The sequence below is a fragment of the Harpia harpyja genome, chromosome Z (genome assembly GCF_026419915.1).
Source record: "Harpia harpyja isolate bHarHar1 chromosome Z, bHarHar1 primary haplotype, whole genome shotgun sequence".
Classification (NCBI taxonomy): domain Eukaryota; kingdom Metazoa; phylum Chordata; class Aves; order Accipitriformes; family Accipitridae; genus Harpia; species Harpia harpyja.
In genome coordinates, this window is record NC_068969.1 from 90,930,740 (window position 1) to 90,957,471 (window position 26,732).

General features: G+C 39.2%; 2 protein-coding genes across 3 annotated transcripts in view; both read right to left on the reverse strand.

The window, feature by feature from the left end:
- Positions 1-12,200, reverse strand: part of ARSB (arylsulfatase B) — a 65,760-nt gene extending 53,560 nt beyond the window's left edge. The window contains exons 1-4 of one of the 2 annotated variants that reach the window (XM_052777657.1): positions 11,894-12,200; positions 8,996-9,182; positions 6,348-6,538; positions 5,582-5,789 (exon numbers count right to left, since the gene is read on the reverse strand). In XM_052777657.1, the coding sequence (XP_052633617.1) occupies positions 5,582-5,789; positions 6,348-6,538; positions 8,996-9,182; positions 11,894-12,169 (862 nt within the window). In that variant the 5' untranslated portion in view covers positions 12,170-12,200. Of the gene's footprint in view, positions 1-5,581; positions 5,790-6,347; positions 6,539-8,995; positions 9,183-9,506; positions 9,528-11,893 lie in introns of those variants that run through there. The other variant, XM_052777658.1, reaches the window with a different exon arrangement.
- Positions 12,201-16,586: 4,386 nt separating this feature from the next.
- DMGDH (dimethylglycine dehydrogenase) overlaps positions 16,587-26,732 on the reverse strand; it is a 46,104-nt gene continuing 35,958 nt past the window's right edge. Inside the window, exons 15-16 of the mRNA XM_052776563.1 lie at positions 18,492-18,626; positions 16,587-17,811 (exon numbers count right to left, since the gene is read on the reverse strand). Of these exons, the coding sequence (XP_052632523.1) occupies positions 17,596-17,811; positions 18,492-18,626 (351 nt within the window). The 3' untranslated portion in view covers positions 16,587-17,595. The remainder of the gene's footprint in view (positions 17,812-18,491; positions 18,627-26,732) is intronic.

The following is a 26,732-nucleotide window of genomic DNA, read 5'->3' on the forward strand; positions in this document are numbered from 1 at the left end:
TCAGGCGACTGCTTTCATTGTAAGCAGGCTCAGTAATTAAACAGGTCTCAGTAGCTACAGACCCTGCTGTGTCAGGTCTACGATAGCATTCACGATCACTAAACACAAGAGAAACACAGAAGGAAATTTTAACCTAAAAACAACAGGAATAACATGACAAACTGTTCATATGTCTGCAGTAAGCAAGTTAAACAAGACACAGTCCAGAAAACTTTGGACTTCTCCCAGTGACAGAGCACTGAACCTGGCCACTGATTTGGGTATAGTTTAATAGTAATCATAGTTTAAGACAACCTTTTGAGAGCAGTAGGAAATTATTAAACATTGTTAACATGTAAAATGAGTTGTTTTCAGCATTCATCTCAGTCTGAGAAAAAATTTGCTAGGATAACTATTAGCATGCTTAAGTCAAAGTTTACACAAAAAAGGCCAGCTTGCAACTGGGCAAAATTAACTTCTGAGTTTCATTTACAAGTGAACTTCACTTTAAGCACTGTCATTTGCTAAAAACAGGAAGAAAAATTCAAGATTCCACTTATGCTGGAATTTTTAAACACAAAGGGAAAAAAGAAGCGAGTGTCTCTGGCACAAGGTCACCCTCTGTTCAGGAACTCAGGTTTGGAGTGTTAGGTTTTGCATGGAAAAAGCAGGGTGGATGATGAGGCGTTAATGCTACAAGGAAAGGAAGATAAATAAATGTTTCCTACAAAACATTTTGGGTTTTCACAGGATTTTAAAATGGGGGGTGGGGAGGTGGGTAATGAATGGATTAACTATCAGCATCTTCTCAGTTTTCATTTTGAAGTTAATTTCCATTATAAGATAACATTTCCACCCTTAAGAATATATTATCACAAATCAGTCCAGATGTCTCATTACTATTGTCTGCACCATATGGAAGAGAGGATAATATTTTATTTCTAAAAAATTTATTCTTACCACCCATACTTTAATGTGGAAAAAGCCTAAAAAGAATAAAAGCCACCACTGGCATATAAAACACTAACCACACGCACCTTTCACTATTTATCACTGACATGCAACAACTCTGACCAATGCAAGTTCACTGCTCAGCCGCAACATTTGCCTGTATGATATCAAGCTTAGACAATCACAAAATAGAAAAGTAGTATTTGGGAATATATGGATTCAAACAACTAGTTTGAATGAAAGTGCTTGCAGCTAAGGCACCTGTGCTTATTTCCTCTTAGGAAGCAGCAGATGCTCAGGCAGTAGATGCCCAGGCATCTTCCTCACTGGCAATGCACTGAACCTCTCAGAACCTCCTGACAAGACCAGTTAAAGCAGGTCTTCAGATATGTAATTGAGCAGGTTTACGAAAAAAAAAATCTGACAACACAACCTTCAAAATTAGCACCTCTGACATCACAGCCAGAGAATAGCTGCCCTAAGCAATCTGTCCTTCAGGTGGCTTGGACAATTTGCAGTTAAAAGTCTCTCCAAAGTCTTTACCAGCAAAAGAGAAGGAGCAGAAGTTCATTCAGGAACAAAGACATGAAGGAGAAGATAAAAAACTGCCCTTAGGGAAGCACTGAAAGTCAGATCCCTGGTTTCTACCAAAGTAGGAGCTGGAAATAAGCAAAAAACCCACCAACATTTTATTAGACAAATGCTACAATATGCTGGCTGGAATTAAAAAAAAAAAAAAAAAAGAAAGAAAAAGAGACTGAGAAAAAGTCTTTATTAGGGTAATAGGAAATTGGGGGATGGGGAATGTAGGTGTGTGACAGAGAGACTGTATAAATATCAGTAAGTATGTCCAAAACAATCTGTGCTCTTATTAATCATAATTCTAAAATGATAAAGAGACCCTCTTTTGGAGTGAAAACAGTCATCACTGTCACATGCTCCATTATGGAAAGGATTTATGTGGTTTCCTCTTAGCAATGTAAACCAAGGCTTGAAAAGTTTCACATATTTTACTGTTCAAAGCCCTCTTATGGCAACTACCAGACACTACAGTGCTAATCCACATTTAAGAATTCACAGACTTATTGAAGAAAGAGCAGTAAGGAGTTTAGCTCCAAAATTATTTAGTATATTGAAAAGCTGAAAGTTAAATAAAGCAAAGGATAGTAGCTTTAATACAGAACTGAAATTAGAGGTCAGATTCCTTTGCTCTAATGTTGGCAAGTTTCCATGAAAACTACCTGTAATAGTTGCAGCAACTATAAACACATGGTATTCACAGCAAATCCCCACTTCTTGCCTCAAATCATAGGTCTATATTTGAAGAAAAAATTTGGACTCTAAGCCAGTCTTAATAGTGCTGAGGTAAATTTGTACCACTTGAACACTTTTTATGACCTTTATTTATTTTAAATCAAGGCCCTCTTCAGGAAAGTTGGTAGTTATAGTCTCTTATGTTTCCTAAAAAGAAAAATAAACCCTACATCTCATTCTTTTTGATTTCAAGTGGATAAAAGGCTGTGAGTACACAAGACAGCACTGCATCCATTTTTATCTGTTTTGCTTGAACAGGCAATGACTTCAGTTTCACCACTGATCTCATTAGTGTGGACTTAGTTGTATCTGCAGTACAAAAGGTGCACCATAAAAGCAAATTCTATTTCATATCACACCAGTCAAGACTTTTCAAGCTACTGCTTGATACACAAATGTAACACCACATAGCATTGAACTAGCTCATCTTTTTCATATTTACCTGTAGAAATAGTGTGTGTATCTGTTCAAAAAGACACCAGAGATGTTGATTTACACAATATACTGAGGGAGTCAGACTTTGCTAATGACCAGATTACTTCATTTTTGGCCCGATGTCTCCATCAGGACACTTTAAAGAGGAACTGGAGTTGTTCTACACATTTTACAAGGCCCTTTTAAAATGTGCAGTACTTCCATTTGCCAACTGGCATGTGTTCAAGGCAATCCTGTTTGAGCCATAACATATACAAATAGGAAGAAACAAGAAAGAGTTTAATAAAAAGAAATCTACCATGAGAGCAAAGATTATATCATGTTCTAGATTATTTTAATGAGCACCCACTAAAAAGAAATCTTTAATTTTGGGGTCGACACTTCATAGTGAAGGAATCAACTAGAAGACTGTACATTTGTTGCAATGCTACTTGCTATAGCACACAATAGCAAAAGATCCTTTGTAAATTATTCGGCGGGGGGGAATTTTGAACCATTGGGAAATGCAAACATCCAAGTGTGAATTTTGGCTGCAACTACACAGACAATAGTAATGAATCTAGTAAAAATCTACCCTAAAAGTAGGGTCTTCGCTTCTTTTTCCTCTACAGATTTCCAACACTACAGTTATCAAACCACCCAGGTTTATAACAAAACAGAGAGTGCTTTTATGATCCTGTGTCTTTAACTACTATGCTGAGGAGACACATAGATACTGCTCAGTAAAATGACAGATACACTTTATCCTTCCCTAGGTTCTCCCTTGCCATCTTAATTTAAATCCTCAAATTGATTCTTAACCCCACAACATGGAAAGAACTTTCTTGGAGAGAATTTGTGATCACAGAGGAAAACGTGTCTCTCTTGCTGCACCGAGCAAGAGGAGGGTTTCCCAGTCCCAGGAGAGTACTTGGGGCAGGGAGAGGGGGCACAGCTTCCTCGAGCAGGCATGCCCTCAAGAGCCGAAGGTACTATCATACTATAAGTATATACTCATACTATAGCTACCACTGCACATTAAGAATCCTCATTAAAAAGGACTTGAAAGCTGTGCAGAGAGGTATCACATAGCACAACTCTCTACACAAAGATGCTCAATTGCAGACCCTCTTGTGTTTCTTTTCAACCACATTCTAATGCCCATTTTAAAACACACCACCTGCAAAAGCGATAAATATAATATAGAAAAGCTGAATAGATTTCACACTTCTTTCTTTTTGCCTTTTTTTGCCCTCCCCCCCTTTTTTTTTAATGCTTAATGGTTTCAACTTTTTTTTTGGGGGGGGGGAAACTGGGTCTTTAATGCATGCAATGTTTTATGCCTGTAAAGAATAGCTGTTTGAAGAGAGAACACTGAAAAAACCCGAATCACTGTCTCCTGGCCGGCTTGATCTAGACCCAATTTCCCTGCACTTCAATCACACTAAATTCCACTCCCAGCAGTTTAAAATGTCAGTTAACTCAAGATAAGTCCCATTAGATAGGGCAGACACTGGATTCTCCTGACTGTTGGACTCTCATTGAAATGTACCTGTAATTGCTTGAAAGATAACTACTGTTAAAATCAGGGTATACTGTCATTGTCTGGAAAAAATTACTTATAAACAAACAAAAAAAATTTTTCTTTTTAATTCAGTCATACCCAACTCAGTAATTCCAACTCAGATGTCTTTAGTTTTATGCCACAACATACTGAACAAACATTACTGAAATAACTCTACCAGAACCCCATCAGCAAAGACTGGATTTTTTCCATATGGAATAAATATTGGTATCATTTTCCATATGGCTTTGCTTCCCTTCAGTTCTAAATATGAAAACATCACAAAGAGAAACAGGCATAGAAGAGATATCAAATCCTGTTAGAGCCAAAACCTGGACACAGATGTAACACCATAAGGCAAACAGGTCTAGACTCAAAACGAAATTCCAAGTGCTATAGGAAGCAGCTGCTAAAATCAAAACACACCACTGCGTTTTCATCAAACCTTGGGGTTTGGGGTTTTTGTTGTTGTCGTTGTTTTTTAAAGAGTTCACAGAAAATGCATTTGCCATTTTGACAGCCCTAATACGTAAAGCCTGAGCAAAAAAGCAACTGTAAGCATTGAAAGGCTACTTCCCACTCCCAACCAAAGAAGAACAACTATGTTCCTGAAACCCAGCCAAGCAGCTGTATTCCAAAAAGGTTCTGTTTCATTCCTAATTTGGAAACAAAGGAGACTGCTTTGTAATATATTATTTGCATTACCCTAATAATCTAGAAACCAGATCATGTGCTAGTGCATACAAAAACTTGGCCTGTAATTTGGCGGCCTAGACTGTATCATCATATATTAAGCTTTTTTATTAACAGACCTTTGCTTCATGGGAGTAAGGTGCCAGCGAAATATTTCAAGCAAGACAAAAATTACTTGTTACATGAAAATAAGGGAATGAAAGAGTTTTAGATTCCAACTGCTTGCTGTCTTGCTGTTCATGCTTCATGCAATATGTGGCAATTTATAGACTGAACAGACAGCTACCTATAGCTCAGGACAAATGAATTTGGTAGATTGCTCTCTGTAAGGATTCAGTCCTGACAGACACTCAGTAACCGCAGTGGCAAGCAAGATTTCTCCAACTTCAGAGCACTCCTTGGTTTTTACAATGCTGTTTTTACTCCAACAGGAGTATCCCCCACTTGCACAGATGCTTCTTCAGAGTTGTTTTCATCATGCTTGAGAAAGCCGTAAGAGTGGGGACAGAAACTGCTCCTTCTGGTATAAAGTCCTGTTTCACTTTCATTGCTCTTCTGTACTTAGAAAATACATGGAGGAAGGACAGAGGGGCCATATGTCTCTGCAGTCAGCTTGTTAGACACTGTATCAGAGTTATTACTGAAAGAATATTTAAATGAACTTACCAGTAGAGAAAACAAGAACTGTGTTGTCCCAAAGACCGTATCTTTTCAGAGCATCGGTAAGATTTCCTACAGCCTCATCCATAAGAGTCACCATCCCTGCATAATGGCGCCTCTTTACATCTTTAATGGAAGAATATGGTTTCATATATTCTTCAGGAACCTCAAGAGGTTCATGGACAGACTGAAAAGCGAGGTAGAGAAAGAGGGGCTGGGGTGGAAGGGATAGAATGGAAATTAGTTGAACATAAAGTACTAAATGCAAAAGTTACTGCAGCAAGAGCAGCCCTGATTCATCAATAGCTGCAGGCACTGTGTTTTGATTTCTTCTACACTTCTCTCTTCTAATCCCTAAACATAAACTAATAAAACTTTGATAAAGGACTTTTGCAAAGCTGTGGAAGAACATCAGGTGTATCTTTTCTTCATAGCACATTTGTTAACAGTTTCTTTCTATGAAACTTCTCCCATTAAACTTTCCATTCTCTTTTCAGAAGAGCAAACTACATGCTAAATCATCTATGTAAATTCATTACCTGTATTATTAAAAAAGAAATGGAGAAGAGCAGCAGGCAGGGCTGTGCAGCCATTGCTGATTCTGACAGCAGACAAGTTTTACCAGCACTGCTTCTCACATTTAGCTCTATGCACCCTGCTGAATAGCCCCAAATTATAACTCAAGCACAGCTTGCTCCATTAACATTTCATTAACATTTTTTTAAACATTCTTTAGTGTTGAGGTTATCAGAGTAACAGCTGCTGACTGTACCTTCTCGGTTTTGTGACTGGCTATGAGATCTATAGCTCTTTCTGTGAATAAATTAGTGGAGTACATGTTTTTAAATGCAGTTGCAACTTCTTCTCCATCTCGAAAGTCCAGAGCGCAACGTGTTACATTCTTTGCTTTGATGAGGACACAACGGTCATGAGAATAATAGTCTTCACTCCCCAGAAGATAGCCTAGAACAGGAAAAGATGTCAAATGAACGGGCCGGGATCACATCACATAAACAGATACATCGGGGGGAAAAAAGTCAAAAAGAAATGTTAAAATGTTGGTGGTTTTGAACTGAAAGACTCATTCAGCTTTTGGCCATCTGTAGTGACAGCCCCTGACAGGTGTAAGTAGCTCAATATTTAACACTTCATAGACTTTTCATTGCTAATGCAAGCAATAATTTCAAAACACACAAAACATTTTGAAAGCAGTTCAATGACTTCATATTTATAACTCAATATCAAACACATTAGCAGTAAACTAATGCACTGATAGCAAAGGCAGCGACCTATCCATGTACTGCTCTGATTTTTAGCTGGTATAACTTTGTATATTTGTATTTTCACATACAACTTCTCTCTGTATTAGAAATTTTGGAAATTTTTTTATTTATTTATTCAAAACATCCAAGTATGAAGCATTTTTTATGTCAGCTGTAAAGTCATTTCTGATCCACTGCTGACACCAACTGGTGAAAAAAAAAGACACTCATTTAAAGATACCGAAAAGAAACAAACTATGCAAAAATTCTACAGGTATAGATTTGGTCCTATCAAGGGCTATATTGTTAAGCATGGAGTACCTTTGCTTTTTATCAATCAGAAACAAAACTCTTCAAAATCATTTGAATCTCAGTAATTATTACTTTTGAAATTAAGATTTCAGATTTATCCCCCAATACCCTGAAAAAACAGACCAATCTGCAAAAATATATTCTTGAGTTCTGAAAAATCAAACTAAAACTGGAGACAAAAATCCAAAAGAGAGGAATTTCACTTGAATTTTTATTCAGCAGCTTCAACTACAGCTACCTGTGCAAAAAAGTATGTGCAGAAAGAATGATTTTGTGTTTTAAATACAATATAAACTTCTAACACATTTTTAGAAAGAAAAAATGGCTTTTCTTTTAAAGCATAAAGACTGATTTTGTGGGCAGACTGCCTACATCAATGTACTCAGAGCTGCAAGCCGCATTTCTCCATTTTGAGTGCCTGCTGGGCGAGACACTGCATCAAGTATGCCAGAGAATCAAATGCCCTAGTTGCAATCAACGCCCACTGGAATTACATGAACATTATAGTATATTAAACCGCTGCATTCTCTGAAAAATAATGTCACACTGAGCACCCAATGACCATACCCAGAGCCAGCCTGTATTAAGGCTCCTGCATTAAGAGCCTGCTCAGTTCCAGGGTGAGAGTTCATGAGTAGCCCCAGCCTACCTACATCTATGCCATCAAAAAGATCCCAAGCTCCTGCGAAGGGATGGGAAGAGGCATATATGTTTAAGCAACGAGCCATTATATTGTGATCCATATATATTAGCTTAATTTAGTTGTGAAACCACAGCCCCAAGCTCCCCCAAAGAGTCAAAAGAGACAAACAATCTAAGGGAACAGTTCTTCCACCTAAAGTTTGGCCACTGTCTATAAAGGGCAAGTAGCACAGCCAGACTCTTCTTTTAAGTACTGAAGGTTAGACAAGAGGAACACAGGCTTCTACTTAAGTTTCTCTGTATCTTACTTTCTCAGCTGTAGAAGTCAGCAGCAGTACTATCAACAGCTTGCAAAGTTATTTTGAAGACAATGAACTGTTTTGAAATTCTCCATTCAATGAAAGTGTCTTAAAAACAACCAAGTGGAGATGAACCACTTTGCGTTCGTACCGTGCAGAATGAGATGTATTGCAGACAGCCCAATTCACATAACATCTGTGACATTTGTGCAAAACTAATAAATATCCAATCAATATTGGGACAGCAGCCTTTGCAAGAGGAAGAATAAACAGCCTGTAGCTTCAAGTTGCTTTGTAAGTAACACACTCACACTTGGACAATCTAATTCTGGCATTTTTTTTTTAAGTCTGAGGGTTTGACTTCATAACTTGTGAGTTCCTGGAGCAGACCTTTTGGATACTGTTTTATAGAGGCTCTCACACCAACTTCCTTGCCACAGGCTCTGGAAAACCAATGCTACTCTATTCACAAAGCATGAACACAGTGTGGTATGATATCTGTTTCTCTCTTAAACATATCAACTTTTAGAAGTGTAACATTACTTGCAGAGCAAGCCACATTTACTGTCTGATCTAATACAAAATGTTCAGATTAAAGAAAAACAAACTGATCACTACCTTAAACCTTCTAACCATCGTGGAACCAAATTAAATGCAGATCATAAGAGAGAAATACTTTCTTTGGAGCCACTCAATAATTACGAAATTTTCTTCAATAAGTTGTAAGGCTTGGGCATGCATGTAAGGCACTATCTTATTTTAAGCAGTTATACCTGGGAAACATGCATGCCCAGGTATTTATTTACTGACACACTAATAGTAAATCTGCTATTCTTAGAAGAATAGGGCAGTTTCTCATCATTTTTAACCCCACATTTATTGCCCATGTTAAATCTAACCATTACCAAAGTAAGTATCAAATCCTCTGCGGGTTGGAAGGCATTCTTTTGTGTACATCCCTAAATGCCACTTCCCCACCATATGAGTCACGTATCCCGCCTCTTTAAGTAGCTCTGGGAGGAGTTTCTCATCCAGTGGCACGCAGCTGGGCTGGCACGGCCAAATTATCTGGTGTTGTAAACCTGTGTGGATCTAGCAGAGAAAAGAAGAATGAGAGATTAGTTACAAAGCAGCAGTGTGTTCCTGTAGGCTACTTTATAAGCAGGTGCAAAAACAAACACAGCTAAAACAGAGGCTAGCATTCATTTCAGGGGCTCCTGTTTTTACCGATGTAGCACCGAGGAAGATGAGGAAGCTGCAGGTGGAGGGCAGGGGTACCATGGAGGAAGACAAGGAAATAGCACCGCAGGTGTTAACAAGATCTTCCTTCCCAGGCATAGATCAAGTGCAATAAAAAAAACCCCAAACCCAAAGTCTTTCGTGTTTTCATCTAAAAATCTAACAGGTAACAATTACCATCATGGTCTGTTTGAAGGCCAGGGACAATATTTCAACATGGAGTGAGAGATCTTAAATGGGGCGGAGATGGGCAAAATGGCACATCTGAAACAGGTGAAGCTACCAAGTTTTGCCTGTATCAGAGAACAGCCACCAGAGGAAAGGACGATAAAAGGCAACAAAGCTATTTTTGCATTACTCTTCTAAATGGAAATTATACATACACATTTATATATTTATCTACATACTTAAAATGAGTGCGAGCACTATAAAAAGAAAAGGCATTTGGATACTGGGGATGATACAAGTTTTAGACACTGCCTAGATCTTACCTTTAGTAGTTCCACGTAAGTTTCCAGTCTTAACAAGTGGTGAATTTTCTCTCTCTTTACAAAAGCATGACAGATAATGATACTCCAACCAGTACATTTTGCCTGATGCAAGGAACCACTTCAGTTACTGTGTACTATAGTACTACAGTACACAGTTGCCTTTTGTCAAGTCCCCTACCTCCTCCAGAAAAAAAAAAAGTCAGTACCCTAAACCTAGGCCAGCAAATATATACATACAAGTATTCTTGTTTATTTACTAAATATTTCTAGTAATACGTCTCTGTCAAAGCACAAAACCTCCAAGACCCCCTAGAGCACAAGATAACAGATTTTTTAACTCCACTACCCGCTGTAGTGTAGCAAAGTGCATGATTGATTTTTAAAGCATCACTTTAGCAACACTTTGAACTGACTTTTAAACCAAATAAGCACTGATCTTAGGAAAGTAGGTAAGCAGACTCTTACAAAGGGCCTACTAGTTACTAATTTTCTTTGAAACAGGAGCTGGACAAAAACTTTTTTTTTTTTTTTGTAAATGCAGTATTATAAAAGCTTATTAATATAGTGAAAGATACAAGCTGGCAAAGGATTGTAATTTTTTCCCCTGTCTCTAGAAAGCAAGAAAAAGGAGAAGAAAATAATAATAAAAAAACCCTTCAGCTTTCATAAACCTTTGCTCTTCTTTCTTTAAGGACTGGAAGGTGACTATCAAAATTCCAGCTCCACATAGGACTAGATTTGGGCTACTTTTTCAAATCTCTGAGCAATTGTTAATCATATCAATGGGTAAACCAAAACAAAATCCCACATATTTGCTACATAATTATTTCCTGCAGAGAATGTCTCCTCAGTTTTATAAAATTTCCACTTTAAAGATCGGATGCAGCAATGTCCCATTAGCCCTGACCCATTTCCAGGCAAGCATGTTCAGAGTATGAACTGTATTCTAGAAATAGTCACAATGAAGAAATGTTTCAGGTTATTTAACAAAACAATTTAAAGTGTTGGTAAAGCAAACATCAGTTACATCTTCCTATTAATTATTATTGATTCTTGGAGTTTCTAGGAACAGAACAAATGCTGCTTGGAAAGAGTAAGTATCACCTAGAACAACCTTCCTGCAACAAGAAGAGGTAAAATCCACCAATACAGGAGAACATTTATTTTCATTCTGAACAGTTTCTTTGACAAATCACTATGGTTAACATGCATGTGCAGGACTTTTTGAGAGAGACGGGGAAGTTTCTGAAATACGCTTAACCGTTTGTGAGTTTCTTCTTTCTGTCCATGCTGTATTCTTCTCCCCGTCCCCCTCCCGTTTTTGCCAAAATTGCAGTAAGGGGGGGAAGGGGGAAAAGTATAGCTGTATGATAAAGCCCAATTCTTATACCTGTGCAACCGAAAAAAAAAGGGGGGGGCAATAATCATGCCTATGACTACCAGGCAGCTAGACACCCAGACTAAGGATCAGTCTGGACGCACTCCATCGAGGGGCACATAAATGTTTACACCGTCGGTATCATATGAAGCAGAATGTACGGGTTAGGATGCACTTAAACGCTGCGTTGGAAAAGATGCTGCATAAACTGAACACGTGGTGCTGATTCGCTTCTGGCTGCACCTTGACTGCGTGCCTGTCCCGCTCAGAAGTACGTTACAGAAGAGGTCTAGGACAGGGATATTTTTCACGACACGCTGCCGCGCCTGTTAAACCAACCGAAGCACAGAGAGCCCCTCGGCTTTTCCGAAGCGGAATAACTTGCACTAAACCCACGTTTAGTTTATCCCCGAGCTAGCAAGCCAGAGGTAAGTGAGGTAAGCCTGCATACGAACGCAGTTGGTCTTCGTACGGTAGCCTTCTCCCGAGCGCATCCTCACACGAGATACGAGAAGGCCAAACCACGCAGGGCGCTGCTAACAGCAAGGAGGGCAGAAGCACCCCACCCGCCGCCTGCTAACACGCCGCGGAGGGACGGGGGCGGCGCCGGGGGCTCTCCCGCCTGCACCGCCGCGCTGGGGCAACAGCTCCGGCACTGCGTGTCCCCGGGGTGCCCCCCTCGACCCGCGCCCTACCTGGTAGCGGCCGCTGAGGAGCTGGCTGCGGGAGGGGGTGCAGAGCGGCTGGGTGTAGTACCGCTCCAGCCGCACGCCGCCCGCCCCCAGCGCGTCCAGCCGCGGCGTGCGGATGGCCGAGCCGTGCCAGCCCACGTCGCCCCAGCCCAGGTCGTCGGCCAGCACCAGCACCAGGTGCGGGGCGGGCGGCCGCGCCGCCGCCAGCCGCGGCGGGCAGAAGGGCAGGCACAAGAGCAGGCAGAGCGGCAGCGGCGACTCGCCCTCCCGCCGCCCCATCCTCGCCACCAGGAACTGGGGCCGCCGAGACCGCCCCGGGGACGGGCCACGGCGGCGGCGGCGCCCGGCTCCTCCCGCCGGGAGCGGCCCTCCTCCGGCACCTCCCGGCGGGGCTGGGCGGCGGCCGCCCCTCCCGCCCGGTGGTGCTGCCGCTGGGTGCGAGGTTGCGCAGCGGTGATAGCGGGCTGCCGGCGTACCTGCTGTGGGTGAAAGCGGTGTAGCTTTAGGCCGGTTGGTTTTGAAAGGAGTTGAAGACAGAGACGGTGAAGTTGTTGCGGGCGTTAGCGGAGTATCCAACTCGGTGGTGCTGGAGATCCCTTCTAATTTTTTCTTTCTTTAATTCCTACATTAAACATCCGTTTTAAACCACCGAGCCTTTCCCAGGGCAACCCGGGAACTATCTGCAGGCTTGTGGTTCAAGTCAGCCGTGTTTCGACGGAAGTCAGTGCTTGGAATAGAGGACACGGTGTACTCTGGTACGAGTCACTGGGCTGTTAACTTCTGTCTTCACGGGTGCGACCACAGCAGCGCATCCAGATTTAGTACTGCCAGCAGAGTTTGTTCTGTGCATAAGCAAAGTGGGGCAGTTGCAACGCAGCCGTGACCTTGCTGCATGCGAACCTGTGCTACAGCACACTGGGAAAAACAAGTTGCCACTGACACCGAAGATGCAGCTGCGCTGTGTGAGATGGCAATTACCCCTGCAGGAGAAACTGCATGGCCTCTCTCCTGCCATCACCAGCTGCTGCTCTCATCCCCTCCCCTGTCTGCCCCTTCTGCAAAGCCCTAAGTGACCCAGTGCTTTTTTCTCTTCATTTTGTCCATATGGGTGGGAAGCCTTTATCTAGGTCTGGCTGTAAGATGGTGCTCATGACTGTTACGGTGTAGGAAGGAAGTGAGGCAACCCAGAAGCAGAAATAAAAGCTATGTCAACAGGGCTGTTGCTTCAAACCATGTAATCTTCTAAAGCAATATTGTAAATGACCACTACCTCAGTTATAATCTTGATGTAGAATCTAAGACTGCGAAAGGACAGAAGTAACTGTCAACTGTGATCAATTTTGTTCATCCATGGGATGCATATAAATTTCAGTGTTCAGTTAAAGATCAAATAACCATGTGTTTCACATTTAGCTGGAATGGTACATATGTGCATTCCCAAATTTATATAGCCATTTGGTAACAGCTGAAAGAACAATCCACATTAAAAATCATATTTCTTGGTAAGAAAGCCAAATACTGAGTATGCTAGACTCCTACCTACTTTCTTTTTGATTGACAAGTCTCTGTAGAAATAAAGTTTCTGCTCCTATGAATGAAGTCTAGTGGAGAAGCCTATGAAGTTACCAGATATTTTTTTTATAAATCCCAAAGGATTCTCTGCTGGTTTGAAAACAGCAGCAATGATGAGTGATGACAAATTTTTTTTCTACAGTAAGAATGTGCTGTAGTCCACAGCTGGTATTGGAACAAGAAGCAACAATACTGTCCTAAAGTCAGTTTTCCCTGAAGTAAATTCCAGGATTGCTGACAAGCTGGTATGTGACAATGAGTTATATTTTCTTTGTTGAGATGTGATTCATACTGTTCAAAAGGCTGCAAAGTTCCGATTGACCTTGGGTTTAGTTCAGATCCCATCACCAGTCACAATTGTCTCCCTGAATTGTTTATTTTACTAACTTCTTCCATGTCCTTGTAGTAGGTAAAGTTCCATTCAGATGTTAGCACATTCCCACAGAAACCATTCTTGTTCAACGAAAATAATTACTTTGAGAATCTACACCATGCTAGTGAAATCAGAAATGTTGGATGCAAATTTTGCAATAAAATTTGTAATATCTATTCACCTGACATGTTTCCAAAGTTATCATGGTGTTCAAGTGCAGCTGAACCCATATTCCCTTGTAGAGGAGGGTCAGGAGTTACTTGCTGGTTATCCTGCTCCACCAGAATTGAGTAACCTGGTTGCCTGAGCTGCCAGACTTAAAACGCTAAATTGAACCATCTGAAACATACACAGCAGATATTTCACAGTCAGTCTGGGTGTTGCTGCCTGACGTATTTTCTCAGTGGTTTGTGTTTTTTTATTACTAGTTGAGGCATTTGGAATCCCAATCAGAAAATACTATTTATATCAGAGAGTATTGTGTTGAATCAAAACAATAAACGCTGGAAATGGTCTATGTTCAGTCCCCTACGTTTCAGTCTACCTTTTCTGAATTTGGGTTTGAATAATTTGGACGCTGCTGAGGTCAATGATTAATGAAGTCATTAGAGTGACACACAAGATTATGGTATCTGTGTTGATTTATCATTCCACATGAAGCACGAACATGGCACTTCTTGCCATAGCACATGAGAACTTGGAACAAAAATTCAAATGGTAATAGTAACATATACGCTGGTGTACCAAAACTCTCTGGAGATGGAGGAAGAATAAAGGAAAATGACAAAAAATGTGTCTGAGAAAACTGCCTTTTGACATGTCCTGATCTCTCTGCACACAGAAGTTTGAGTATTTCAGAAAACTTCCTGGATGACCAACGGTCATTTTTTCATCTCATTACAGAGGTGTCTCCTCTGTTACCTAATGGAATTGCGGAAGACTCAAAAGATGTCCCTGCCAGTCCTTCTACCCTGGTATTTCTGTTGGATTGTTTAGAAGCCCTCTTAAAACATGGACGTACTACGTAAAACATTTTTGCTGCTATTCACTTCCTCTTGCTGTATCTTGAAACCACAAGTTTATGCAACACCATATCACAATGTGTAATGAAAAGCAGTGACAGGAAACTACGAAAGCTGCTGAACACTCCCCCCTCCTCTTCAGGTTTACCATTTTTCTTTATAACCTTGAAAGATTGACTTATGTGTGTGAACATCTCTGTGGGCATGATTTGTAAAGCTTCATCCCCTTACAGTTTAGTTTATCCATGCTACGCAAAGTGCTGCAATCTTGAGCTATCCTAACAAATACTCAGCTGACCCGGGTATCAGAGCAGTAAAAAAGAAGCTAGGTCAACAAGGAATCCCTGTCAGACATATGGCTATCATAGCTACAGCACTTTTAATACTCAGCTGTGCTTGCTTAAAACTACCTCAGTTATCTCTGCTCCTGAATGCATTGTTAAACAGAAAGCACAACCATTCTTAAGAGGTAACAGAGTGCAACAAGCTCTCAGATACTCCACTTGTCATGTATATGGTCAGTGATGAACAGGGAGTTGTTTTGGTCTTACAAGTTGGCTGCAGGAAACTTCACTTTGCATTACCTTGTCCCAGAAACAGCACGATGCCTTTTTTGTATGGTTCCCTGAATCTTGAAACTAAATGTAAATTAACTGGCCAAGGCTCAACCTTCGTGAGACTTGGGTGACAACAGCTGTCAAGGAGAAGCCCACAAGGAAATCAGTGTTTGGGTCTGTATAATACTACACTGTAAAATGAGATAGGTAGCTGTCTGCATTAGCTACAAGGAGAAATTAGGGGTTGAGAGGTTACAGCTGGAAACATGGTACAAGCCCATGGAGGGTACAGTTTCTGAGTTCACTTGACTGTAGGAATTACATCTGTGATACATTTTGCTCAGGCCGCAGAAAGCCTGCCCCTTCCGTACAGTCAGGCAGATCTGGTTGACATGTTAATGAACAGCACTTCTTTCTTCCAAGCCAGAAAAGGAGTTACAAACCTGATTCTAACTTTCAGATTGGGATGTGGAAGGCATTGTTCAAACAGAATTTTGGCACAGCAAATCTTACTAGGAAAGTATATGTGAGAGCCTTTCTCAGGATAACTGTTAACTGTACACTCCAGCATGTGGCATCTACTAATTTGTATGTTCTTGGGAAATACTGAAATTCAAAACTATGTTCCTAAGAATTGTTCTCCTCCTCCATAGCCTAAATAAAACCATATAGCATTGTGTTGTATTTTAGGTTTCTTAAATGCTTAAGGAAACGTAGTAGCCAACTGCCTCATTGCAAATAACGTCACCTTTAGAAAAAGTAACGTCTCTGATTGGTTCAGCAAAGCAGAATTAATCACCCATGAAAGCATAACAGAGAATAATTTCAAAATGGATTTTTCTCTCAAGATAGTACTACACGCAGACCTGCCAAAGCTTGTATATTTTATTTTGACCTGCTTCTTAAAAGATATTCAGAACAGCACAATGTAATGTCAGCTTACTTTAGCAAGAGTAAGTTTCCATTATTCAAATTCTGTTTCTCCCGATATATTCTGTTTATACATTTGCTTCTTTGCTGAAGATTTAGAGGCACCAACTCCTTTGAAGAAAGTACTTTTTGGACATTATTCATATGTACTTCAAAAACGTTTATCTATAGCCTAAAAGGGAGTGTTACTCTTTCTAAGTTGGAAATTGTGACATTGTTATTCAAAAGAATTGTTGAGCATATTACAGAATTCAGAAGACTGTTTTAATAATTTAGTGTGTTCCCATCGTATACGTTATCCCAATCCTACTTATTCAGGTTATCAAATATTTAGCACTGAATAAAGCTCCTCTGCTGTGGATTTAATTGTATTTTTACATTGTTAATATTTCTGTGTAACAACATATGGCTCTTACTGCTGTTCAATCGATAACAGGAAAAGGAAGAACTGAATTTCTCTGGTATCAGTCTAGCGCTTCAGATTTAGAACAGTAAATCCATGATACAGTACTTTAAGTTCTGTTCAGAAATTGAACAATAACATCCTGTGTGTTTTCGAATATTACATGTAATCTACCAGATGATTCATACAAAATAATGACGAATGGGCTTCCTATAACTGTTTCATTAAGAACTAGATTTTGATCTTCTGTAAGAACTTCTGCCAGATTGACACATTGGGAAAAAATGTTAACAGTTCAGTTTGCCTTTAGTATTGCCTTTATTATTTTTAATGGTTGCTGGGATGTATTTCAATTCCTTAGGAAGCATTTCTGTGCAGAACTAGTGAAATTATTTTAATGATGAGTTTGTGCTGTCACGTTGTAAGCAGCCAGGATAAGCTACTTTACCCCGAGGGCAGGCAAAGGAGGAACTGTGAGCATCAAGGAAGAGGAAGAATTTGCTATTGGCCAATACCAAGAGCAACTTTCTCCTCTGCCTTAATTTAGATCTGCTAGCCAATGCGGGAGCAAGCTGAATCAGGGATCTACTCATTCCCTGCCACTCTGTGCTCACAAGTGCTACCAAGAAGGGGAATGCATACTTGTTCATGCAGTCTGCTCAGATCTCTAATGTGAACAGCCTATACAAGGAAACAAGAGGGTAACACCATTGAATTTCTCAGTGATGTATGGCAATGAGGATCTTGTGTTTAGTAATTTGCAAATCCGAGTAGTTTGATTCTCTTAATTTCATGCATATTAATAGAACTATTTCCTACTGCACAATTTGCTGTACCCTCATCTGTGTTTATATGTGGGGACTTTCACCCTTTCTCTGAAGGCGCATTCTCGTTGGTTCAGTCAACACCAGTGGCTCTTGTATAACAGTTGCTGGATAATTTTTTCCTAACAGTTCAACCTCCAATTTCTGTCCAACTTTGCTGAGTTCTGTGGGAACATATGCAAAAGCCAGACTCTGCTGAACACTGTAACTGAAACTTCCAGATGTGGTGTTGCCAATAACCTGAAAAAAACCACAAACATGTATCTTTATTTTCAAGATGCAGTGAGTTTTTCTTAAAAAACAAACAAACAAACAACAACCCAAACAACTACACACCTCGTACACTAGTTTTCTTTTATACACTTCAGACATCAGGCAAGTTTCAAGTGTGTCATGCAATTCATAATGTTCTCTACTGTGGGTGACATCATCTTAAGAGGGAAGATTTTGCTCCTTGAAAAAATAGTCTATTCCTATTGTGTTCAATTAAGTTTTCACTGGAACATATACTATACACATGCATATGTTTGTTATATACAATAATTTAACTGCTAGTGAGTGTTTCAACACATAATCTGTGCTGAAGTGTGGAGGCACAAACTTTGCTGTTGTTTTGTTTCTTTTAAGTGAATAGCAAAAGTGTTGTTAGGACAATGGTGAACTTGCAGAAGAGAATGGATGACAATACTTTAGTGTTTTCCAAATCTAGTTTCTGTGACTTGATGGTATTTCACATTTTCTCTGTAGATATTTAGTTAGCCTTTGCTTCCTGCTTGAAGATTAGAAAGTGTTTATCATAGCTTCAAATTGTTCTGTGCCAGTAAAAAAAAAAAAAAAGTATTCACACTTCAAACACAAAGTTAGATTCTGTTCATGGAGAATTAACATTATTTTCTTGTAACATGATCTATAGTCCTTACCTTGCCATTATGCCACACACTTTCATTTCCCTCTGGATCAACATTATCTGTTTCCAGGATGAGATACACCAGTCGTCGTTTGAGCCCGTTTTCTTTAATCTGCTTAAGTGCTCGCTTTCCTGTAAAGTCTGCTGGCTGAAAAAAATAGAAGATAATTATGATGTATGGTTATTCAGATTCTGCAAAAAGTTTAGAGATATAGGAATTTAAACTTATCTTCATTTGTTTTCCTATCACTTAAGTATTCTGTATGAAATATAGATGAAATCAGATCTTTGACACATATTATATGTTGTATCTTGGTATTTTTATATTGGTATATTATATCTTGGTAACTTTATTCAGTATATTAGTTTTTCTAGATGTCAGTCCTTTAATATCTGTAATTCCAAATGTAGTAGGAATATGTATGTAGTGAGATGTGTGTTACAAGACTGTCTGTCCAGTTAAGGTTGAGAGCCAGAAGACTGTATATGATTTCAGTTTCTATTAAGAAAAAGGAACTCCGATACCCAGATCCTAAAGTCCAGGCCTCCCTCTGTGGACCATCAACCATGATAGTAACTTGTTACTATTCCAGTTTGGTGTCTCTGCCAGGCTGCAGAGCTGGCAGTTTACTCCATATTCTTGTTTTAAGGTATGTATGTTTTTTTCCCCATATCTACCATTTTATGGGACAATGCAGCATGTCAGTTAAAGAATACTACTATCATTTGGAGTTTCCTTTTTCAGCTTGCCTAGAAAGGTACAAGCAGATTCTTGTATCTCTGGGAGCAGACTGCATAAGTGTGTGACAAGTATGGGGGGAGCCATCAGTAAGTCTCTGAATCTCCAAGGGTATATAGGACAGTATTTATTGTATGTGATAATGTTGAGCTGATTCCACTGAGCTAGCCTGATTCCATGGCCAGGTTCACAGATACGAGCTTATTTTGCCTACCAGTAGCTGTGAACCTGACTTGTCTAACACTGTTATCTTCTCAGACAACTTCCTTACTTAGTTGGCTGGGTAGTGGATAAATTGGAAAAAGAAGCCATAGAAAAAAGAGTTGTTATAAACTTTGTGGTCCTGGACAGAATGCCTCAAGAACCAAGAGAAAGCCCCTTTCAAAGATGCTGACAGTTCCAACAGAGGATAAAACAGTAATCAAGCTGGATATTATTATTTCTAATAACTGTGCACTAAATATTAGGAACAGTGGCTTACAAATTCTGCTTATTCATTTTTTCTTTAAAGGTATAGATCAGGCAGAACAAAAGATCTGTATTCAACTAATTTGCCAGATCCACATCAGCCTGCCTCATGGGCAAGAAACGTAATAGCAGTTACAAGGTCCTCTAGCTTTCCAGCTTTTGCTGAGAAGATGACTAGCAACAAAAGCTATTTTAAGGCAGTTGATCTTAGGCCTGAAGCAGGAATTATGTTCATTTGCTGAGTGGTTAAGAGAAAAGAAGGGAAATATTATTGAAGATGTCAAAAATACTATTTCTGGTAATGTTCTTTAATTTCTGTAGAGAATTATTGCACTGTCAGAATTACACGCAACACATATTGTACTTATATTTGGAATAGATTATTATGCAGTTAGTTCACATGTTCTTATTTCTGTAGTTCTTGTTCAGGTTCACGCATGTCTATATGTAGGCTCAAAAGAAATTATTAAAGCAGTGAGGATCTTTTGAACTTTGATAGATTAGACTCTGTAAGCAGTTGTGGAAAACAGCTTATGAACGAGTTAAGGACCAATTAGTCTGAAAATCAAGGCAGACCAACTGACGATAAAGCAGATACTGCACATAAAGATCATAGATGGTGCCCTTTGGGGAAAGACAGCATGAAATACAGCTCAGATCAGAAAAACAAAGAACTGTGAGGACTCATTTTAGAATATAACTGTCAAGATGCTGCTGGAAAACATAAAGCAAATATCTCAGATGAGACAATAACCAGCTACTGGTAGTTCCCTCTCACTTTTCATAGAATTACATTTCTACTACGCAAGAACATTTATGAAATGAAATGCCCATAACTAGAAATGCAGATAAAACTGTATACCATAGCACAACACACAGGGTAAAATGCTTTGCGTGACAGAAAGAAATGCCAAGGAAGTAAATATTCTACAGGTATGCTTAGCAATGAATTAACTCCTTCCTATACATGCTAACGTAATATCTGGTATTTAGGTGCAAGGAATTTAACTGTGGAACTAAACACAAGTATTCAAACACTATGTTATATGCCCTAGGGCCTTCTGACTGGCCTCCAGCTGCTGTTCTGGAAGAGGTATGGTCTCCCTTCAGTCCTGTGTCATATTTGCCAACCCAGTGTGGAAGTTAGTGATACACTACGGCATCTAAAATGGCAGTATGAATGTCTGTAAATTCCCATCTTTAAATCTCATGATAATAAAAGAGTGGCAACAGAGAGGACTCTCTCAGAACCAGCTTCCAACAGCATTCTTCTACTGTGTCCTTCTCCTCAGTTGAGTCACCATCAAGTTTTGCAGAAGTTTGTAATCGGTGACTTTGGGAATGTTGTATCACACAGCACTGATATAGCTACTGTATACTAAAAGCATGGCTCCTTTTTTTCTGGTGTATTCAGATACTTGCAAGCGCATAGACGTAGAGAGAGATGAAAGCCTTATAAAACATTTATCATTTTCATGTTTGGGACTGTTGTGGGGGTTTTTTTAATCCAATATTTCTGGTTACTTTCTACCTCTATTAATTCCTCATTTAGAAATGGAAGAACAGTTTCCATAAAGGTTAATGCAGCAATCATAATCAGAGCCTTCAGTATGACCTGCTAACAGATGTGCACTTCTTTAATGGGTCACTTCCAGATTAACTGTATAGATGACAGTTAACTCCTGTTAATACACTAATTACTGGAACCTTGAGGTTCACAGCAAAAATAATTTTTACTTCCATTTCTTAATTACCTTTTAGATATGGAAACCATTACAGCAAGCAGCTAGCAGGCTTTAGAATCTATGTATGTCTGGATCAATTTTTGCCTGTTGGTTACAGATACAAAATTAAATTCTTACCCAATTAATTTTAACTTGGCCAGGCTTTTAGCCACCTGGAGTAAACCACTACATAGTTCTTCTAAGTGGAGATGGATTTGGGGGATTTCATGTAATGGGTTTTTTCTTTGTTATTTTATGTTCCTTGAAAGTTAAAAATATACTTGTCTTTTTAGAATCATGGCTTGGAAAAATAACCAAGAGGTAACCTAGAATTCAAACTCTGCAAAATATACACAAATATATAAATATATATATGTATATACACACACACCCCCCGTCTGCAAAAATGTGTCTATATATGTATATGTACATGCATAAACACACACATACATAAATTAACACTATATGAACACGGATAAAAATGTATATGTGAAAATATGTGCATATATAATGTACAACTGCAAAAAAATATGTGTATATATACATTTTTTAAACATTTAAAGCAACTTCTTAAGAAATTCTAAGCATATGAATCTGACTAGTTCAGTCTTTTGGTTTTACAGTTCTTGGGTATCCATGTCAATTTTATACTAACATATTTCCACCATTACTCATTTTTGATTTATGAGTGTGTGTGCATGAGGTCATTCATTCCAATCAAAACAGCATTTTGGAAACTGATTCATTCAACCTCACTCTGGCTATTCTTGGTAACAACTGCTTCCTGTTTCTAGGAGAAAAATAGTCAGTTTGGGTATTGCTTCTATTTGTTTTAGCTTGTTACACTAAATATAATGCAAGAAAAAAAATCCCATTCAAAACAGTATAATTCAATAAATTAATATTAAAAAAAACAAACAAAAACCAACAAACCCAAAACCAGGAGAAAAAGAACAGAAGCAAAGGAAAACCCTGAACAATTCCAACCTCAAACAAATATCAAATTTAAAGCTACTCTTATTGTCTCTTAGTTTTAAAAAAATAATCACTTGACATGTAGTAACAATGTAAAACTTTTACTAGTTAGAGTAAGGACAGTCCTAATAAGCAAAGCCTAAAATACAGAAGACTTCCATTGTCTTGGCATGAGGTCCCAAAGCATTAAGCTTTGGCAGATGTAATATTTTTTCATATAAAATAAAACCATTCCTTAGATACAAGATAAAGACAGTATCTGCTGCTTAGCTTCATATTCTTTAATTTGAGTGCAGCTCACAAGATAAAAACAAAAAGATGGGTTGTGCTTTTTACTTGTGTTACCTAACACACACATTATAATGGAAAATCATATCACAAAGACAAATCAGTTAAGTTTTTAAAATAGCAGATAGCTAAAGGGAGCCCATTGATTATCTCATCTATTAACATATCAGACATATGTATTTGCCTTGCCCTTCTCCTCAACAGACTTTTACCTTGTGCAAGTTACCAAGTGTTTGCTAGCACAAGATAAAAACACTTTTTTTTTTTTAAAAGCATTCAGGAGACAATAACCAATGAGGTGACTTTTTAGGTACAGTGATGTACCCTGAAAAGTTTAACTTACTGTGTTTCAAGTGTGCTTGGCTTTTAATGGCATGCAGATCCTAATTCTAATCCTCTGTAAAAATCTTTTGTGGCTTAAGGGAAGCAAAGGAATATAAACTGTCTATAAAACTTGCAATTTTATTTTATTTTATTTTATTTTTTTTAGATTGTGCAGTTTAGCAGAATAAATTCTAGGTATCTAGGAAGAAAAATGTCATATCCATTCAACAAGAACTGTCAGCAAAGATATGCAAATCTCTTAATAATGAAGTGTTGTCATTTATTTGGTATGCTACTTATGACTGTGGGCATACAGCCAAATTATCTACACAAAGCCACCCAACTGAGTAAGGCAGCACCAACAGCTGCTGTGATCCGCTATAACCATCATGTTACAACACACTGGAGACAGCATCAATGCAGTATTTTGAAATTAATTATTCTTAGTTGGATGCTCTTCAATAATTTCAGGGTAACACTCCAAATGATATCCCCCTCACCAGGATGTTAACTGAAGATCATTTTCCTCTGCAGGTAGCAAATATTTGGCAAGCTTCTTTTTCTGTAGCAAACCAAAGCTACAGTTTACACTGCACAAAACACTTTTCTAAGGGACATGTGGCCAGTCAGTATGTATGACACCTTCATCACTACATCTTCAATTCAATCTGTCTAAGCCCTTCTTGTATGCAAATGGCCAGCTCTAAGAAATTGATATGATACAAACAACTGACGAATTATTGAACTATTTTGGCTCAAAATTCCTAGGTTAGTGGGTATTTATTGCTTTACATGGCCCAGCAAACACACTGGAAGTGACCTAGGTGTGCATGTTATACAGATAACAAAATCATTGCAGATTCTTTCCAATGTGTTTCATACTCTGTGTAAATTTATGGAATAAATCCTCTGTTTTATGACCCTCTCAACATCAAATGAAGTAACCATAGAATATGGTTCCACTCCTAAATTTTAATTTGAACGGGGACAGGATTTAGGTGGAAAAGTACATTTCATAAATATGTTATAGGCATAATAAATGGAGATTGAAAGAGAGAGGGAAAAAAGAAGTACCCTTCCCCACTCTCAAATACCTAGTACCCTTCCATCACTCCACCCTTTTTCAGATCCCTCTGCTTTCCCCCTGGCAACTTATCCCTTCTTCATTAAAGTCTGTGCTCTTTCTTCTCCCTCCTCCTTCCTTTCTTGTGTGGAATAGAGCTGGCACAAAACACATTATACCAGGTTATGGAGTGGGGTCGGTGTGACTACTGCAGTCATTCCTCTCAGAACAGGAGGAATGCAAGTTGGAGAAGTGAAGGAAGGGCGGACAATGGCACTAAGGGGGAGCTACAGAAACTCTCAAAGGTCAGCCTGTCCAGCATCAAGTTGGAGCACTGCTCCCAGCAGACCTGGACAGCAAGTGTCAGGCATTCCACCCACTAAGCCTGCCCTATACTGGATTTTAGAAGTGAGAAGATTAAAATGAATCATTTGTTATAGTCCTGCAGACACAGCTCCCATTTTAAAGTCAGTAATTTTTTAAGGGGGGGTGGGGAAGAAGAAAAAAACCCGACAAATAGTTAAGAAGTGGAAAACATAAGCAACCGGCTACAAGTGGTTGTTTTTCTAGTTGCCCCTACTCACTCCTTGCCTCCATGTTTCTGAAAGTATAGGGTGTTACTAGATCAGAACAGTAGCATTTTACATGCATGATGATACAAATGACTACATATGCTGCAACGCTGCAGAGACCCAGAGCCAGCATGTGCATCTTTTTTCTGCCACTTTTTCCACCCTCTCTCTTCACCTAGCGCTGGGCGGTGTTCATGGCCCGAGCCCTGGAGGCCCACAGCAGGATTGATAATTCTGCTAGTGCTCCGTTTTGGGAAGGCATTCTCTCTGCAGTTGTGCCACTTCAAACTTTTTTGGTGCTCTTTCTCCAAACTACACTATAAAATGACAAAAAAAGCCTTTTCTCTAAAAAGATTTACTGTTTTGCACTTTAATAAACCAGGACATATCACTTTAGACCATGGTAACACAATGAGTTGGACTGACACAACTGAGGGGCAGTTCTGGCAGAGTGGCCAGGAGGGAAACAAATGACTGGAAAGAGGAGGGCATGAAACTGTAAGTTTAAATTTGATACCAAAGGAATAAAAGGGTGGAGGAACAGCCTTACAACTGCTCATCCTAGTTTCCTGTGAGATAAAAACTTATGTATAGTTACGTTGGAGGTTAGGTAAATACTCAAGGACTGTAGCTTGTCATTCACGCTCTGTGTGAAGCTGCTGGACATGACATAATGAATAATGAAGCAGTTAAATGCTCATGTGTCTAACAGGTGCAATAGTAGAAGCCGCCAAAGTAAGAAAAAGAGGTAGGACTTGCAGTCTATGAGGCATTTTTTGACACTGAAATTCAGGCAGTCACTGACTAGGGTTAGTGAAGGTGAGACATAAATAGTGCTAAGCAGACAGGGAAAGAAGGAGGAAACAAAGGAGAAAGATGAAAAGGAAAGGGGAAGAGGAAAGGGGAAGAGGAAAGGGGAAGAGGAAAGGGGAAGAGGAAAGGGGAAGAGGAAAGGGGAAGAGGAAAGGGGAAGAGGAAAGGGGAAGAGGAAAGGGGAAGAGGAAAGGGGAAGAGGAAAGGGGAAGAGGAAAAAAGGAAAAAGGAAAAAGGAAAAAGGAAAAAGGAAAAAGGAAAAAGGAAAAGAAGAGAAGAGCAGAAAAGAAAAGAGAAAAGAGAAAAGAAAAGAGAAAAGAAAAGAGAAAAGAGAAAAGAAAAGAGAAAAGAAAAGAGAAAAGAAAAGAGAAAAGAAAAGAGAAAAGAAAAGAGAAAAGAAAAGAGAAAAGAAAAGAGAAAAGAAAAGAGAAAAGAAAAGAGAAAAGAAAAGAGAAAAGAAAAGAGAAAAGAAAAGAGAAAAGAAAAGAGAAAAGAAAAAAGAAAAGAAAAAAGAAAAGAAAAAAGAAAAGAAACAGCTGGTAGAGTAGACCTAAGAAAAAGTGAGAGATTCTAGGTATTGTAAAATCTGGAAAGAAGCTTGGAATGCAGAACAAAGAAACTGCCCCAGTAAATAAACAGGGCTGCAACAAAGAAACACTGCCTCTGAAAACGGTATTTCCTCCTAGTGGAAACAAACACGAAATCTTAGCTAAGCATTCAGATGCTGGCCTGGAAGAGGGCACTAAAGTAGAGTTCCAAAGGGTTTGCATCATCTACCGCATTCTTCTCCCAAATCGCAGTGAACTGTTGCTGCAGAGGGAGTGACCACGAGGTGGCAGTCTTGGATATAGCAAAACAAGTCACAAACCTGCAAACAAGTACGGACTTGTGCAGCTGTACGCTCTTGGTGCCTGTTGGCACTATTGGATTCACGTGTTCATTTCTGTGAGCTACTCAAATTGACACGAAGGTTTTATTGGGACTTCTGGTCCATTACACTCAGAGAAAAATAGGCTGTTTTAAGAATATTGAATTAAATAATCAACCACTTCAGAAGACCAAAAGGACACATGCTAGCAGGTTTTTGAAGATGTAGACAGCTTCTGAAATAAGGAAATATTTTTTTTTGCATGTCCATAGTGAACATAATAATCAGTCATAAGTTTAAAGTGTAGCAAGAAAAAATTTTCTAACATAAGGATAGCAAATCACCAGAAGAGGCTTCCCAGGGAGACTGCGGGATCTTCAAGACTGAGAGGTCTTTGTAATTTCACATATGAAATTTTTA